The following is a 19,246-nucleotide window of genomic DNA, read 5'->3' on the forward strand; positions in this document are numbered from 1 at the left end:
GCAACTCAGATCTGCTAATGGTTGACGAGCAACATCGGAATAATGATTACAACGTTGATTTATACCGATTCTTAATATCTGCATTTGGATGTCTTTAGATGGAATTAAAGTTAACAATAATTGTTCGAAAACAATTAAAGCCTATAGGTCGATTTGGGGGTCTAGGTGCTTGCATGGTTGTTATTGGAAAGTCTCTGCTTAACTAGTCTGTTACAATGTTGTCTTTTTCTAGAATTTGTTGAGTAGTATATTTAAACTGGTTAAAATATACATACTTACCTCTTCCATCCATGCAACCATGGTCCTTATCTTTGAATTTAAGAATCAAGTACAATCAGTTTTTATAATGAAATGCTTTAAATGCATGAGTTTTAGAGCAGACTTTCCTAGACATTTTTTTACTCCATATATCTCTTTATCTAGATGAACTCCATTTTCTAGCTCAAGCAAAAAGTCCACTAGCATACTCAGCTAAAGTTCTTTGCAATCTTTGACAAAACAGAGAACACTGCTCCATGCATGGTCGGAGGCATTTATGTAGAGCACAAAGTTTTCTGGTGTTGGCACGTGTAGTTGAGTTAGATTACTGATTTTTGTTTTGAATTTTTTGATTGCTGTTGTATGTTCTTCTTTCCAAAAGAATTTGTTTTTCTTCAGAAGTTGCTGTGATATATGTTTCTACTGCATCAAGGTTATGCTGATTTAAATTTGCATCTAAAATTGTTCAGGTTTAGTCTCAGATACTGTAAACCAATTTGAGTGCAGTATGAATTTTTTCGTGCACTCTTGATTAGTAGAATTGTACCATTACTTTTCTACCATTAATCAGTTTAACACAGAGTTTATAGCACTGGCATTATAATCTTTGCGCTGTGACCATATATCAGAAATCTTTTCAATTTCTAATTTGTCTCTACCTTTATCCTTAACCCCTATTTCCTCTTTTGATTTGCTTTGCTAGAATATCCCTTGAAGTGTCTACATAGCCATAAGTAGTTTTACACTCTTTTTTTTCAGTTAGTTTAGTTTCTCTGTTTTTTTTTTCTGTCTATATTTTTCTTCTTTTGCTTAGTTTTAGTTTTTTCTGAGCCCTTAGAGGGTGATGAATGGCCCTGCAGTGGTTGTAATTCAATCTAATTAACCCCGAGAACGGGAGGAAATTCAGTTTAAATCAGTAAGTTAAGTTGCGATGCATTTCTGTAGTCATTTACTGGCAACTTAGTTGTAAACTGAAACTTGGGAATTCTATACTAAGTAGGGAAATATTCAAGTTTTTATAAGTGCTTTATCGTTTAGTATTAATATCTTGTTATTGTTTATGCACTGTACAGTATGGATTGTGCAATGCAGTGTAATCAGCAGTATGACCGTGGCAAAAATCTATATCCCACAGTTCATGGTCTAAAGTTAAACTCAGTTTTATTTGCTCTCTATAACTATACTATTCTAATGCCCTCAAATATAAAAAAAAAGGTAGTGTTTTCTCTCTCATTTTTCTTTTTGTGTTTTTCTACATTCACTTGAGTTGCACATAGGTTCTCTCCAAGACAATTACAGGTATTTGGTTTTGTGTTCAATAATTTATCAGAAAATGGGCCAAAAGAGTAAGATTCAGAGAGTAAATAGTTGTAATTAGTTTTGTTTTCTTTGAGGTCTATGCTGATCTTCAAAGCTGAGTGAATGTTTGGATGTTGAATTATGATAAAAAGATGGGAAATTGCATGATTAGCACAAGTATATGAATCTCCAGTTCTGTAATATTTTTTGGCAATAAAGTTATAGGATATTAGGGTGGGATTCATATGTGACATCTTGTCCATGGCTTCAGGAGCTCAAATCAAAATCATGATTGCCCTGACAATTTAGAAAAGCTGCTATGCTGTCATTTGAAAAAAGCTGAAATCAGTTTCATAATGATAGACGCCTTTAGATCATGGGCCATTTCTTGTAACTTGGTTTATGCCTTTTTTTATTTTGTTGTAAATACTATTGAAGTTTACTCCAGTTGAACCGCACTGCACACATAAAATTACACTCATTCTATTAGTCTAATGAGGTCCTATTTGGTCGGCTACTGGGTGGTTTGAAAATCATGAAACTGACCTTTGCACCACATACAATCAGAGACCTCTACATGGTATTTGTTATATATTTCTGTTAAAAGATAAAAATATAAGTAAGTGGACTAAATTAAATGAAGTTATCTTAGAGGTGGTTGAAATCCTTTGACACTTGAAGTACTGACCTATTTATTTTCCAGCAAGTACTTTATGTTGACATTATAGTACCGAATGTTTCAACTGTAGTTATTTAAGCTACTGCTTATTTTGGCTCAAATATATTGCAATTAAGGTCTGGAATCAATTTTTTTATCCTTGAATGTGCGAAACAGGGGACGTAGCCGGAGTGGTCGGAGGCGTAGACGAGGTAGAGGCCATAAAAAGCAGAATAGTGAAGAAAAAATTGAGAAAGGCACGAAAAGCACTGAAGATCTTGATGCCGAGTTAGAGAATTATCATGCCCAAGCTATGCACACAGAATGAAGTAGATCTTCTCAACTGCAACAGCAAATTTGTTGAAGATTTCTCTGTTTGTGTCAAGTTTCAACAATGAGTCAAATTCATAGCTGGTTGTTTCTTTGAGAGAAAAGCATCTAATTGATGCACCAACTGGTTTTGAAACTACTTAGTCTTGAGAATAGATTGATTACACATCTGTTTGATTTGTTGGCTTCTCAAAAAAAAAAAGTGAGACTTACTGTAGTATCCCTTGGCTTTAACTATTGGCTAGCTATCTTAATATTATTGCCATCTAAGAGATGAAATAGAAACTGGTGTTAACGTGAGATTGGTAAGCTGTAAATATACAAAATGTCCACACCCACCTTGACCTTTCAAATTCCTTGATCTGCTTTGTTTACACTAGTTATTTGTTAATCAATGTCTGGACTTGTTTCGCCTTATGATTTCTTGATCAAGAGGAATGGATCATGGAATTGTGATTCATAACAGCCTGAGAAATACTAGTGGGAGCATAGAATATGGACAGTAGAATATGTCTCTAAATGTTAGGCACAGAGAAGACATGAAATGTAAGATGCTCTCCAATATAGCATTGCAATTGTCTCTATAGAAAGCTTACCCTAACTAGATCAGTCATTTTTTCTTGGGGGTAGAGCTATATGGACGTGTTCCAATAGAGCATTGTTTTCCATTTTGAATTTGTATGTTCAGATATCTATTGAAATTTGTCACATTGCTCTAAGTTTTCTAAGCTCAATAATAGTAGGTCGAGTAATGTTATAGGCATTGCCGTTGTAATTAAAATAATATTAATAATTGCATAAGTTTATTTTGAATTTATATTAATAATTTCTTATGAATTGTCATTGCTCTTTCTCTCGTTGACACACTTTAGGAGCTTCAAATTAGAATTTGTTTAAATACTGTATTAAATTTAAGTAAAATAAATGAAAATCCATTAGGAGCTTTCCACGGCTGAGTGGTATTTTGAGTGGCAATAAATATCATGCTTCACATTAACATACTTTGCAATATGCCTTAATGTCTGTCATGCAAACTTGAAGGCAGCTTCCAATATACCTCAATTCTTTATTGGATATGGAATTATTCTACATATAAAATGCTATATTGAGTGTTATGCATAACTTTACTCTTAAATATTAATGCATATATTTTAACTTATAAAAACTTCCAATAGAAATGTTGATAAAGCTTTATTTATCTATTTAAGAAAAATGATTTTGATTGATGAGTGATTTTATTTGGGTCCCATGTTCATAGATTTTCCTATGAGACTATAAAACCTTTTGACATGAAGCTTACAACAAAGTGAACACAATAAAACAAATGATACAAGTTAGCCAACCAAGAACCAAGTGGGACAATAAAGCATAGACAATTGCATGACAAAAACCATGAATGAAAACAATTGGCAAGGTAGATTTTGAGGTGGTCCATGTATTTTCATCTAGATTGGAAGTTTCCACCATAAGTTGGTGTTGGCCCTAGTCGCCATGTCATCCTCTAGATACAACACTTAACCCAATTTCCTTGACATTGAGTAATTGTGTTGAATTATTCCCCTTTTATCTTCATGAGCAATAAGGAGTGAATGTTGTTGAAACTTGATCATTCGATATTGCAATCTCGTGACGTTTTCTCTCCTAAATTAACTTGAATTGAATAAAAAATGACAAAAGGGGAAGGGTTTAGGAAGACTAATCTACCCCTAAGAATGTAAGAAGTAGTGAATGACTTGGTGAGATTCTACTAGACTTTGCTTTGACATCAATGAACAACTCCACAAAGCTAGTGCAATCTTCTAAGGTAAATATATGATGTTCAAATTACCACCAACAACATAGACACTATCAAGGCAATGCATGTCAATGTGTGAATAACAATTGAAGTTAAGCTTGAATAAAGGTTCCAGTTGACCATGCAAGGCAAGTTTACAAGTAGCAAATTGGTAGTAGTATGTAAATGCGAATTTCACTATTAATTATCTACAAAATCTTTCATTCAATTAATCAACATTTAAACAAATGAGAAGTCTAGACCATGCAACATGTTGAATCAACATACAAAATTCACCATAACTTCAATGAAAAAATAATGTCTCTTGCAACAAGTTCTTCGCAACAATTTTTACTCTCCTAATCTACTCCTACTCTAACTTCTAATTCCTTATTGTTTTAACTACTATTCCTCTACTCTTCTGACATTAGACTTTACAAATGAGAGAGCAGAGCCCTTTTATAAAAGTTCCATTACAATGAATGAATCAGGTTGATTCAGAATCAATGGCCAAGATCGAAAGATAGAAACCCTAGTTAGAGTTTGTTACAACCAACATTACATTGGACAATGAGAGATGAGGATAGGTAAGAAAAATAATATTTGATGTAGCACCACGTGTCACTTGTTCCATCCTTGAATGAATACTGACTTGGTACCCTTTGATTGAACGAATGGTGATTGGAATGCCAACTCAGTTTGCCTTGTAGACTTAATCAAATTGCCTCAAGCTTTCTTGAACTATTTCAACCTTATGTTAGGGAACTCTTCTTGAACTATTTCCTCCTTAACGTCCTTTGACTTTGAGATCCCTTGATGTAGTTCCTTCTTCATAATGTGGAATCCCAAATGCCCATCCCTTGGATTTGTCTTTCCCTCATTTGTTCACCGTCATGGTCAAGATTTCCTCATGCTTGAGCTAGTCTTCATACTTGCTTTTTTGAAATCCTTGTCTTGAAATCCTCTTCCCATCCTCGAAATGTTGATCTTTCTCATTTGCATTTGTGATGTTGTCCTTGCAATATGCTTGTAGAGTTATCTTGGAGCAAATCCTTCATCATTTGTTGCTTTAAAGTGTTGAGCCCTTGGTATCCCTGCAAGCTGCATTTTCTTTCACCTCAAGCCTTGATCATCATGCTTCCCTTCCTTGCAGCAGACTTGCAAAACAAACAAATATTGAATCAAACACCTATCAAATAAACTTTGTTTTAACCTATAAGGTGGAAAAATTTAGGGTTTCAACCATTAGAGGGAGAAAATCACTAAATTCTTCACTTCGGGACCATTACATTCAAAAGGGCAAGAGGATCCACTAGATTCAATCACAAATAAGATAAGGACTGAAAACTAAATGGATTGAATTCATTTTTGATTTCCTCTTTTGTGAGTTGAAATGCTGAAAAATGAAGGTAAAACTGAGAAACAGTGACTTGATTTTCGCATGCATCTGGATCTGAGTAGTATATGCAGATTTAGATTTGATCCTCAAAAAACTCCAAAAATGTCGGGACCGTGGTGGTGGGCGCCCTGGTCCTACTTTTTCGCATGTCAAAAAGGGTTGATTCGTCTATGCAAATAATGTTTATTTTGAAGATCACAGTTGCATACCTGTTTCCTGCACACAAAAAGAAGGGGAACTAGGTTGGGAATAAGGGCTTGCCTTAGGTCAAACCCCTATTTTGGAATTAACCCTGAAATTGAAATAAATGTAATTGAAATGACTGTAATGAAAGATTCTCCTTTTGAGGGAGATACCGAATTATGAATGAAAATTGAATGATGATACCTCCTTGTGAAGTTTTGCTTGCCTTTGCATAGAATTAGGGTTTATGAAGTCTTCAACAAAATAAGATGGATAATGACTTCTTTAATGCTTGAATCTTGACTCTATTATTGCTCCTAAGCTTGAGGGAAGACTGATTAATGTTCAATTGCTCTTGGTTGCTTGATCTCATGCCTGTTTGATTTCATGTGTTATGCTTGTGGATCTTCAAATGAGAGGGGAAAACCTCTTTATATATGTGCTCATTGAGAAAATTGATTAATTTTCTGACATGGGCTGACACGAAGAGGGGAATCCCGCTCAAACTTGAGTTGCAAAAATGGGTTTAAAGGGGGCCCAATTTAGGGAGGACTAGGGTGCCACGCCTTGGTCCTACCCTATTTTGGGTTAGGATCAAGGTGCCCAAGGGGTTGGGGGGGGGGGAATCAAGTTTTATAACATTTATGAGAGGTGTGAGCATAATCAACTCTTCAATCAGGGCAAGGGGTGCAAACACTAAGGTGAAGACCCAAATGTAGTCAAATTTGTAAAATGGTGCAATTTTAGGATGCTACATTTAGCCCTCACTTTAGCGGGAGTATGAAATCAATCATACTCTTGATAAAGTACAAAGAGTTCACATCGAAAACTTTCACTGAGTCATCGAGGAGGCAAGATATACCTAGCCCCTAGTGGAATTTAAGATCTCACATCTTCGATAACAGGATAAAAGGGACATCATGAGAGAAAGAGAAAGAGAGAACCATGACTACCAAGTAGTAAAAAAATACTAAAAATTACAAAGCAAAAGACAAAGTTCGCTAAGTAACTTCAGTATCAAGATATGCAAGAGAGAGAATCATTGAGCGAAGTGTGTGCCCCCATGTTAAAGCGATTGCGTACACCTTATCGGGAGTAATTGCTTTAAGGTAGGATACACCCAAAAAAGACAAGCACTTTATCACAATAACAAGCCCCCAAGAGAGGACAAATCAAAGGATAATGATCACAAAACACAAAACACGGGGTGGTTTCACTCAACTCTGGAGTCAGTATGCTTTTTATGATAACCAGTGTATATCATGTGTATATATATGCATAGAATTGTCCCCATCCCCCAAAGAAAGGAAACCACCATGGAAGAAGGGCACATGTGTCTTTGGAGTCAACATGGGAGAGACCAAAAAGGATCTCAACGCTTTGCATCGTCCTCAAGTAGACAACACTAGGGACACCAAATAGAATAATTGAGAGACAAATAGAAGGTTGTCACAAACAAGCAAGAGAGGAGAGAGAGAATCTATGGTGCTAATGAAGCTAATCAAGCACGCAATCCACCCCTCGATCTTGCTCATTATTGTTTCGAGAAGGTGGACAACATGCAAGAGGAGCGATATCGAACACATCAGATGGAGCTATCACAAGTTCCAAACAAGGACCATGCTCTAATGATGAGTCACTTTGTCTGTTACTAGGAGCTAGGATTAATGCTTTTGAAAATTGTTTAGAGAAATCATTGTCAACATCAACATATTCATATTCATCATAAAAATATTAGGATCAACATTTTCATCATTAACAACATTCTCACATATATCTTCATCAAGATTAACAAAAATAGGAGCTCTAATAAGAATAAAACTTGAACCATCATTTGTCTTGAGCATTTTGTGTCTTGGAGATTTAGGTTGAACATCTTGATTAGGAGAAGGTTGGACAAATGGAACTATGTCAACAATTGGTGTCTTTGGAGAAGAAATGGTTTGGGAAGCAAGTTTACGAGCTCTAGCATGATGTCTATGTCGACGTTCTCTAACACAACGGTTTCGTTTAGTTTTAGCTTAAGGTTGTGAAGGTTTAGGTTCATCAGGTGTAGGCTTACTTTCTTCTTTGAAGGAAGGATGCATAAGGAAATGTCTTTTAGTTTGAACAATAGGAGATGACAGTCACTTCTCTTTGTAAGATGCAGGAGGCAGAACTGCACCATATAGAGGAGGAATAGGAGGTGTAAGAAGGAGATCGGGTCCATCGTGAGGAGGAGAAATAGGTCTATCCTTAAGAGAAATATGTTTATCCTTAGAAGGAGGAATAGATTGACAATTAGGGGGAAGAGCCTTTCTATCCTTGGGAGAAAGAATGGACTCATCCTTAGGAGAAGAAATATATTCCTCCCTAGGAGAAAGAATATCTCTATCGTTAGGAGGAAGGATAAACTTATCCATAAGAAGAGGCATATGATCATTAGGAGGAAGACTCAGTGTTGGATTTATAGGTAAGGATAAAATCATCTCATTTTTCCATTTTTGATATGATTTAAAGAGAGCATCACTTCTAGGTTGAAGAGGTTGGAATTGTTTGGACGAAAAATAATCAAGACAAATATCTCCATGCCTCACCGTAGGTTGATATATGCTATGATTAATAGTTATGATTCTATCATCATGAGGAAATTTCAAACACTTATGAACAGTAGAAGCGTTTGCTTTCATGAAAGAGAGCCAAGGATGTTCCAACTTCACACGAAATTGATCAGATGTAGGAATGATAATAAAGACAACTTCTAAGCATTTAGTGCCAACATCGAGAGGAAGTGTGATAGAACAAATAGTGGGACAAGAGAAGCCATCAAAAACTCTAACTATCACACCAGTTTCATCATATATCACTTGATGTAATGGCAAAAAAAAAGAAATTCTTCAGTTATCACATTGGCCATACAAGCTGGATCAATGAGCACCCCTCAAGAAGGTATGCCTTTGATTGTCGCAGTGATGTAGAGTGGGCCATTTGGTGCCTCAATAGTCTCAATAGGATCAAATGTAATTCATGTCTTTAGGAGGTTCAGTTTGATCTATAAGGTTCACCATATTGTTAGACTTGAGGCCAAGATCATCGGGAGAGAAGGCAAGACTATCAATCTCAATCACATTAGTATAATGGGAAGGTAAATGATCAGTGAAAATTTGAAGATTTTGATTAGGAGGAGCTACTGATTTGTTTCCTTTATCATTCACACCAACCACTGATATGGTATTGTTATCAATGAAGTCTTGAATCTTACTCCTCAAGGAATAACATTTTTCAGTGTCATGACTTGGTTGGTGATGGTATTGGCAAAAGGATTTAGCATCATAAGAAGGTGGTAGAGGCTTAATTGTATCAATCGATTTGATAGGGGGAAGTTTCAAAACATTCATTTGTAACAATTACGACATAATACTATGCAAAGATTCATTAAGAGGAGTGAATTCTTTTCCTAAGTATTTGGACAAAGGAGACACACCTACTGTAGTTGCTACTTGAGTGTTGTTGTCATTGAATTTGATGAATCCCTTATTCTGTTTGAACTTCACAAAAGGTTGTCCAACACTTTTGCTTTTATCATTCAGAGCCATTGAAGTATTTGGACAAACGAGACACACCTATTGTAGTTGCTACTTGAGTGTTGTTGTCATTGAATTTGATGAATCTCTTATTCTGTTTGAACTTCACAAAAGGTTGTTCAAAACTTTTGCTTTTACCAGTCAGAGCCATTGAAGAGGATTGTTCCAATTGACTCATAGTAAGTTGATAATTGTGAAGTATTGTGCACAATTGCGTAAAGGAAGTAAACTCAGAGAAGAGAAGTTTATCCCTAATGTCTTTTTGCAAATTAGAAATGAAAATTCTTTGAATATCTTGATCAGGCACATGAAAAGAAATGTGAGAATACAAATGCTTATATCTACCAATAAAACCAGTCACTTTTTCTTTAACATCTTGCTTACAATGCATCAAATTGGTCAAAGTGATTTTAGGACCAATATTATTGTAAAATTGTTGAATGAAAGCATTAGCCAGTTGTTGAAAAGAAGTAATAGAATAAGGAGGCAAAGAACAATACCATTGCAAAGCTTTATACCTTAGTGTTCTAGTAAACAATTTAGCCAACAATCTTTGGTCATGAGTAAAGTCACTACACAAAATTTGAAATGTTTTCACGAGTCAAGGGATCACCTTTTCCATTATAACGCTCCAATTGAGGGACTTCCACATGTTTAGGAGGGACAACACAAACAATATCATTGGATAATGGGCTCACTACATCAAATGTGATCACATTATACTTGGATTGATTCATAGAAGCAATTTGTTGTTGCAAGGAAGACATTGTTTGTGCTAGACTATTGATGGTAGCTTCGGTACAAGAATTGAAATTGGACATGTTGGATTGAGAAGGAAGAGTAACATTGTTGAATGAAGGAGGAGTAACATTATTGAAGGATGGAGGTGCTTGAGAATAAGGAGGGATATTTCTATAAGGAGGTAGGGGTTGAGAACAAGGAGGTGGAACACTACGATAGGTAGGTATGGGAGATGATTGGGTAACAAATGAAAGACTCACTTGATGAGGGATAAAACAATTATGATTGAAGGAGTTACCCCCTTGACTAACAGTTGTAGATATTGTTGGCAATAACAATGAACGAAAACTGAGAGCGGGGGGGGGGGGGGTGAATCAGCTTTCACCGGATTAAACAAATTAAGTACAATCTCAGATATAATCAGCTGCAACAGAAAGAAAGATAAAGACAATAACAACACACCACCAAGATTTTTGACGTGGAAAACCTGGTTAAGAGAAAAACCATGGTGGGAACTTACCCACAATAAGATAATACTCTGCAGTAGTATGTGTAAATATTACAATGGGGAATGCATATGCATTCAAGCACACTGCCTAGAGCTCACTGCTTAAAATACAATGACCCAAAAGGCTCCAACCCTCAGGGAAGGTTCACTACCTTATAATAATATTTGGACTACAATCCAGATTACATGAACGACAAAGATAACATCTGCTAATGCGTGATAACAGTTCTTGTTAAGCTCATTTGTCTGCCCTGCAACAATGTCTGCTTGATACACCATATCGAAGGATAAATTTTCTTATGCGCACATAGACCATTCTCTGATAATGCAGACACAACATCGACACCCAAAAATACATGAATATAACACCTATTTATACAAATCATCAACCTTGACTACAAGGTTGGCCAAACCCTCAACCCTCAATTATAAAATTACATCACACGATACATAAATCAACCACCAGACCAATACAATGCCATAGACAACATAGCATGGACCTAAACCAAACCCTCAAACACACATCACCACCAGAGATCTCGCCAAGATCAACCACAACATGCTACACCTCCAAAAATACCGCATAAGACGAAGAATATCATTGGACCCAAAAGATCTTCAAGAATGTGCACAAGGATTAATGCGGACCACCAAAACAAATAGGACACGATCATGAAACACCAACAAGCACATTAGAACCATCTGCAATAGCTGCACCAACACCACTTAATCAAATCTTCAGTGATCAACATGCTAACACTCAAGAACACTTGACAACAACAATTCATACTAGAAAGATAACTTGCAGAGCACCAAATCACGAGCCATTTGAAATGAAGATACACATGAATATCCAAAAAACTCTCCCAAATCCACAACCAAAGATATAATCATACCGGAGCACAATAGATCAAATACCAGACTCGACCAACTATAGAGCACATAAGAACAGTCTTCATACTGGAATCCACAATTCAACCAAATCACCACATAGCATCATGGAGTGAATAAAGAATGATGTATCTCTAGTTGATTCAGCATCACAAATAGATAAAGCAACCAGATCAACTCACTGCAAACACCAGATCACCAATCAACTCTTTGCAATACCAAAACACATGAATATGTTGACATCAACAATGACATTTTGTGTAGAGGTATATAAAAGTGGGAGCACTAGCCATATGAGTAGTCAAAGGAATGAAATGATTAACTTGACTAGGAGGTTGTGTGTAACCAAGGACTTCAACACAACTCTCCATAGGCATAATATTAGTATCAACAATATGAGAAATACCATGCAAAACATAAACACCAAGTTTATCACTTTGAGCCATTCTTTTCAATCCTTCAACCAATGGGAGAGCTTCACTTTTCAGGTATTTTTGACTCATCCATTGTTGAAGATTTTCAAATTGATTGTCAATCTTCTCCAATCGGTCAACGAAAACCCTAGTTAATGATTCATCCACATCATGAGAATTATGAAAAGAATGAGGATAAATGGGGACATTTGTAGGATTGGAAGAACCTCCAACAACCTCATGGAACAAGTTATTCAAATTAGGATCCATCTCCTCAGTAATTAAACCTTGGGAAGCCTTAATTCTACAACTTCTCACGAAAATATTATAGGTTGGACTAATAGTAGTAAAACTCATGCACTAAGCGAGGGAAATTTGAAATTGAAAATTGAAAATTTGCAAAGTAATTAAATAATGCAAATATTAGAAAAATGATTATTCAATTAAATAAGCAAATTGATTGAAAAGATAAAGACTGATTGTGAAAAATCATGCAATCCCCTGGAAAATTGAAATTTAAAATTAGGGCTATGCTAAAATAACCTCTTAATTTAAATTTAAAATTACCCACTTGGACATAGAAATTTAAATTAAAAATTAGGGCTAAAAATAACCTCTTAATTTTAAAATTTTAATTTTTTAATGATCTAAATAAAATTTAAATTTAAAGTTAGGGAATTGCAAAAAGAACCTCTTAATTCTTAAATTTAAATTTAAAATGTGATGTTGAAATTTAGGAATTGAAATAATCAATTTAAATAAAAAAATAGGACTCTTTTAATTAAGCACTTAATTTTAAAATTTAAATTTGAAATTGTCCACAAGAAATTTAAAATTAATTTAAATTTAAAATGTGATGTTGAAATTTGGGAATTGAAATAATCAATTTAAATTAAAAAATAGGACTCTTTTAATTAATCACTTAATTTTAAAATTTAAATTTGAAATTGTCCACAAGAAATTTAAATTTAAAATTAGGGCCTTGTAAAAAGAACCTCTTAATTTTAAAATTTAAATTTAAATTATCCACAATAAATCTAAATTTAAAATTAGGGCCTTGTAAAAAGAACCTCTTAACTTTAAATTAAAAAATAGATCTAAGGTTGAAATTGAAATGACGAATCCAAAATTGGGAAATGTACAAGGTTAATTTAAATTTAAAAATTAAGGCTTTTTAATTAACCACTTAATTCTAAAATTTAAAAGTTGGTGCAAATTTGAATTTGAAGTAATTCCAAACTAATAAATTCAAAATTTAAACAACCCACAAGCTCAATTTTTTTTAAAATTAGGGCTTTTGCAATTGACCACTTAATTTTAAAATTTAAATGTCAAATTTGACTTGTAAGTGAAAATTTGAATTTTGAAATTGAAAAACACTCAGATCTGAAACAATTAATCTAAATTACGCAATTCACAAGGTCATTTTTGAAATTTATCTCTAAATTTTTAAAATTTGCAAGGAAATCAAATTTGTAAATGAAAACTTGAATTTTAAATTGCATAAACAATCATATCTGAGAACATAAACTAGAAATAAGGGTGTAAGGAGTCGGGTTCACCAAAATGTAAGGTGGAAAAATTTAGGGTTTCCACCATTAGAGGGAGAAAGCCACTAAATTTTTCACTTAAGGACCATTACATTCAAAAGAGGAAGGGGATCCACTAGATTCAATCACGAATTAGATAAGGACTTAATACTAAGTGGATTGAATTAATTTTTGATATCCTTTTTTGTGAGTTGAAATGTTGAAATTAGGTAAAGTGCTGAAAAATGAGGTAAAACTGAAAAAACAGTGAGCTACAGATGCAAGATTTTTGCATGCACTTGGATCTGAGCAATATATGCATATTCAGATCTTATCCTCAGAAAAGCTCCAAAAATGTTAGGACTGTGGTGGTGGGTGCCCTGGTCCTCCTACTTTTTCGCATGCTGAAAAGGGTTGATTTGTCTTTGCAAATAATGCTTATTTTGAAGATCGCAACTTTGTACCCGTTTTTTGCACACAGAAAGAAGGGGAACTAGGTTGAGAATATGAGCTTGCCTTAGGTCAAACCCTTGTTTTGGAATTAACCATGAAATTGAGATAAATGTAATTGAGATGACTGTAATGAAAGATTCTCCTTTTGAGGGAGATGCTGAATTATGATTGAAAATTGAATGATGATACCTCCTTGTGAAGTTTTTCTTGTCTCCATATGGAATTATAGTTTATGAAGTCTTCAACAAAATAGGATGAATAATACCTTCTTCAATGCTTGAATCTTGACTGTATTGCTGCTCCTAAGCTTGAGGGATGACTGATTAATGCTCAATTGCTCTTGAATGCTTGATTGCTTGATCTCATGTGTGCTTGATTTCATGTGTTATGCTTGTGGATCTTCAAATGAGAGGGGGAAACCTCTTTATATACTTGCTCGTCAAGAAAATTGACTAATTTTCTGACATGAGCCGACACGGAGAGGGGAATCCTACTTACATTTAAATTACAAAAATGGGTTTAAAGGGGACCCAATTTAGGGAGGACCATGGTCCCTAGTGAGGACAGGGCGCCACACCCTTGTCCTACCCTATTTTGGGTTAGGATCAAGGTGCCCAAGTGGGGGCGAAAATCAAGTTTTATGACATTTATGAGGGGTGTGAGCATAATCAGGTCTTCGATCAGGCCAAGGGGCACAAACACTGAGGTGAAGACCCAAATGCGGTCAAAATTGCAAAGGGGTGCAATTTTAGTACACTACACAACCTTGGTGAGAAATAGATCCTTGTAGGGACTAATTCAGTCCTTGAACTTTATCACTATCTTCGTGATCACAAAAAGAAGGGGAACTATGCTGGGAATATGAGCTTGCCTTAGGTCAAACCCTTGTTTTGGAATTAACCATGAAATTGAGATAAATGTAATTGAGATGATTGTAATGAAAGATTCTCCTTTTGAGGGAGATGTTGAATTATGATTGAAAATTGAATGATGATACCTCCTTGTGAAGTTTTTCTTGTCTCCATATGGAATTATAGTTTATGAAGTCTTCAACAAAATAGGATGAATAATGTCTTCTTCAATTCTTGAATCTTGACTCTATTGCTGCTCCTAAGCTTGAGGGAAGACTGATTAATGCTCAATTGCTCTTGAATGCTTGATTGATTGATCTCATGTGTGCTTAATTTCATGTGTCATGCTTGTGGATCTTCATATGAGAGGGGAAAACCTCTTTATATACTTGCTCATCGAGAAAATTGACTAATTTTCTGACATGAGCCGACACAGAGAGGGGAATCCTACTTAAATTTAAATTGCAAAAATGAGTTTAAAGGGGACCCAATTTAGGGAGGACCATGGTCCCTAGTGAGGACCAGGGCGCCACACCCTTGTCCTACCCTATTTTGGGTTAGGATCAAGGTGCTCAAGTGGGGGCGAAAATCAAGTTATATGACATTTATGAGGGGTGTGAGCATAATCAAGTCTTCGATCATGCCAAGGGGCACAAACACTGAGGTGAAGACCCAAATGCGGTCAAAATTGCAAAGGGGTGCAATTTTAGTACACTACACAACCTTGGTGGGAAATAGATCCTTGTAGGGACTAATTCAGTTCTTGAACTTTATCACTATCTTCATGATTATTTTCTCATGATGAAAATTCGAAGGTTATAGGGACTCCTTGGTCTTAGGAAACTCCACTGCCTTGCCCTTGGAGTTGAGATTCGATCTCCATAGGGACTCCTCATTCCTTATGACTTATGCTCTTTGTTTGTAATTTTTCCCTCAAGTGGAAATCTGACCCTCATTGGGACTCATTGTCCTTGAATTTTTTTTGTTGATTTGATCAACATTTGATGGAGTGAAAATTCAAAGGTCATAGGGAAACTTCAATGTTCCTTACTTTGTCCTCATTATTGCTGAGTAAGTTGATTGTTATTCTTGAGTGGAAAATCGAACCTCATAGGTACTTATTGCTCCTAGCTTTTGTCCCAACTTGTGATAGGTATTTTGAATAATAAATTTTATAGAATTAACTTAGGTTTTGATTTTTAAATGATTTTCAGTCTTATTAGCTTTCTAAAATCAGAAAAATGAAAATTATGAAACATAATTCTGGAAAATGCAAATGATTTGATCAAAACTTGGAAATTTCTCCCTAAGGAAACCTGATTTTTTAGACATAAGAAAGATTCGATCTAAAGTTGCAAGTTTGAAAATAAACTTCAAACTCGAAAAATTGAATAATGTTGCAACCCAGTTCGCTATCCAAGTCTGATTTTTGAGTATAAAAAGTCTGAAAACATGTCTGAATATGTCTAAAAAATCAGTTGAATGTCATCCTTCCACTTGTGCAATTCATGTTGTTGATGTAATATGTGTTTGCTTGGCTGGAAGTGGTGTGATTTCTCCTTGAAATAATGGCTGGTAATGTTGTTCTTAGCAAACAATGGCGTCTTCATATGGGTTGCAAAACGTTTCTCATGGTGGCACAATCTCCTCTTTAATGGTGGCACAACATGGCCTATCACCTTAGGCAATCCTAATCCTTCTCTTTTCCAGCTTGCCCAACCTTGAATTAGCGACTTAATGATATTATATTGCTTGCTGGCCTATGTTTTTATTCAACATTTTACCCTTCACTTTCACCACATAAAGAATGTGGAATAAAAAAATGTTAAACCAACAAGGTAGGAAAATCGATGGGCATAAGAACAAATTTACCCTTGAAACACTTACATTGCTTTTTTTCACCCACTTGCATGTTTATTCATTGTTACCTCATTTTGTTCCACTCCATAATGAATGTGGGATAAATGCCATATCAGCCTAGTTGAAAATTTTGTTCCATTGGGACACTTCATTCCTTGTAAAAAACTGCTTGATTTGTTCTTGAGTGAAGATTTGGTGGTCATAGCGACTAATCGATACTTGTATTACCTTCACTCATTCACCCACTTGCAACTTTATTCACTTTTCCTCCACTTCCTACAACATCGTGATGCATGTGAGACAAAATATTGTTTGAAGTGGAAAATCGAAGTCCATAGGAATTTTTTGCATTTAAGGTGGAAATTCCTTGGTCATTGGGACTCTCCATATTCCACTCACTTTACCTCCTTGTCAGCTAGGTTCTTGGAGTGGAAATCTGACCTCCATTGGGACTCTTTGTCCTTATGAACTCATTGCTCTGTCCAAAGTGGAAAATCCAAGGTCATCGAGACTTTCCATCCGGACGTCTTTATTCCCTTTTTAACTAAGTCCCAGGAGTGGAAAAAGATGGGTGATCGAGACTAATGTAATTTTTGCCTTGTAAACTTTCTTTCCAAGTGGAAAAATGACCCTCATCAAGACAAAACATTCCAAACACATGTCCCAAACTTAAAATAGGTAATTTGGTGCTTAGAATGGAGGGGAAAAACGACCTCCATTGGGATTGATTGACTTTACCTTAATATCTCAATGGAAAAATGCCTTCCATCGAGACAAAACGGATTTTCATGACTTCCATTGCTCAAACTTGACTTTGTTTATTCATTTGTGAAGTGGAAAATCCCATTCCACATGGCACTAATGAATTTTAACTTTACTACTTAATTGAAAAATGATCTTCATTGGGGCTTTAAGGATTTTTAACTTTGTTTTTCATTGTTTTTTGTCCCCAAGAGTGGAAAATCATAATCCATATGGACTCACAAAAATCACATCAATTTGCAATAATTTTATTATTTTTGCTCAAATTTTTTAAGGCAAAGTGGAAAATTGACCCTCGTTAGATATGGTCCTAAGAATAATGATGTTTTAGAGGATGTTTAATGTGACTTATGCTAGTGTTGTAGGAAGTTTAATGTATGCAATAGTTTGCACTAGGCTAGATATTGGGCAAGTAGTGAAAGTTTTGAGCAGATTTATGTTTAAACTTGTAGAGAGCATTGAACTTATGTTAAAAGAGTAGTTAGATACTTGTGAGGTACTTTTGAATTGTTTAGAATATTTTAGGACTAATAATGTGGTTAAGACATTAGACATATAGGGATTTGTTGATGCAGATTCAATACGTGACATGGATAGTTGAAGCTTCACTGGTGGGTATGTGTTTAGTTCGTTTAAAGGAGAAATTACTTGGATGAGTAAAAGGTATGCTATAGTTGCTTTATCCACCACCAAAGTCGAGTATATGGTTGCTACCCATGTTTCTAAGAAGGAAATTTGATTATAGAGGTTGTGTTCATGGATTGGTTTTGATTGCAGTAATATTTAGATTGATTGTCATAGTTGAGTGCAATATTCTTAGCCAAGAACCTCATGTATCATGCATGCCTAAGCATGTGGATATTCAATACTACTTTGTTCATGAATTGGTTGCAAATGGATAGACTAATTTGAAGAAAATATAAACTAAGAGAATGTTGTAGACTTACACTAAACTTGTGAGCATAGAGAAATTTACTTGGTGCAAGAAGGCCATGGGCCTTGTTCCTGATACTTTTTTATATTTTATGTTTATGTTTTCCTATGAGGGTATTTACAACGTATGATGTCAAGCCAGAGAATTTTTAGATTAAGACACCATTTACCTTGTAAATATCATGCAATCTAATTAATCCTAATATGGTTTGTCATAAGGAGGGTTTCATCAATAGTGGTAATTATGTACTTATTGGTATGATAAAAAATTATTTACTTTCCTTCATAGAAACTATTTATCAGTAGGAAGTTATTGAGTTACTTTTACTAGTCAAGCATTATGGCAACAATAAATAGGTGAAGTTGGAGAACCTAGTTGTCCAACTTAAGAATCTAATATTTTGGGATGTTATGACAACTTCCATGTGTTGTAAGAGAGTCTATGACAACTATGACACTTGTTATAAGATTAATATGACAACTATGACAACATCTTGTCTATTCTTGATTCTTAGGCGCCTATGCATGAGAAATGCTTTATGGTAGTTGTAAGGGAATATGTAAGTAGTCATTATGGATTGCATGTGAAGATTCAAAGGTTGGTGCATTGGGATTTAACCTATTTGGGCATCATTTCATGGTTTTTCTATATTATAAGTGTTGAAAGTGGAGTTGAAATAAGTTTTTGTATAAAGTTTGTTTTATAGGTACATAGATGTTGTTTGATTGAATGTAGGTTTGTGGAAATAAGTTGTATTGTAATCTCTTTGAAGGTTAATATAGATTTTCCCTCTTTTCTCGGTGAATTTTTTTTACTTAAAAGGGTTTTCTCTATGCAAAT

General features: G+C 35.0%; 1 protein-coding gene across 1 annotated transcript in view; it reads left to right on the forward strand.

Moving 5' to 3' along the window:
• The window catches only part of LOC131041888 (THO complex subunit 4A), a 45,613-nt gene extending 42,349 nt beyond the window's left edge, over window positions 1-3,264 (forward strand). The window contains exon 5 of the mRNA XM_057975117.2: window positions 2,393-3,264. Coding sequence (XP_057831100.1) covers window positions 2,393-2,543 — 151 coding nt within the window. The 3' untranslated portion in view covers window positions 2,544-3,264. The remainder of the gene's footprint in view (window positions 1-2,392) is intronic.
• Window positions 3,265-19,246: the final 15,982 nt, after the last annotated feature.

This window comes from Cryptomeria japonica, chromosome 1 (genome assembly GCF_030272615.1).
Source record: "Cryptomeria japonica chromosome 1, Sugi_1.0, whole genome shotgun sequence".
In the NCBI taxonomy this organism is placed as follows: Eukaryota; Viridiplantae; Streptophyta; class Pinopsida; order Cupressales; family Cupressaceae; genus Cryptomeria; species Cryptomeria japonica.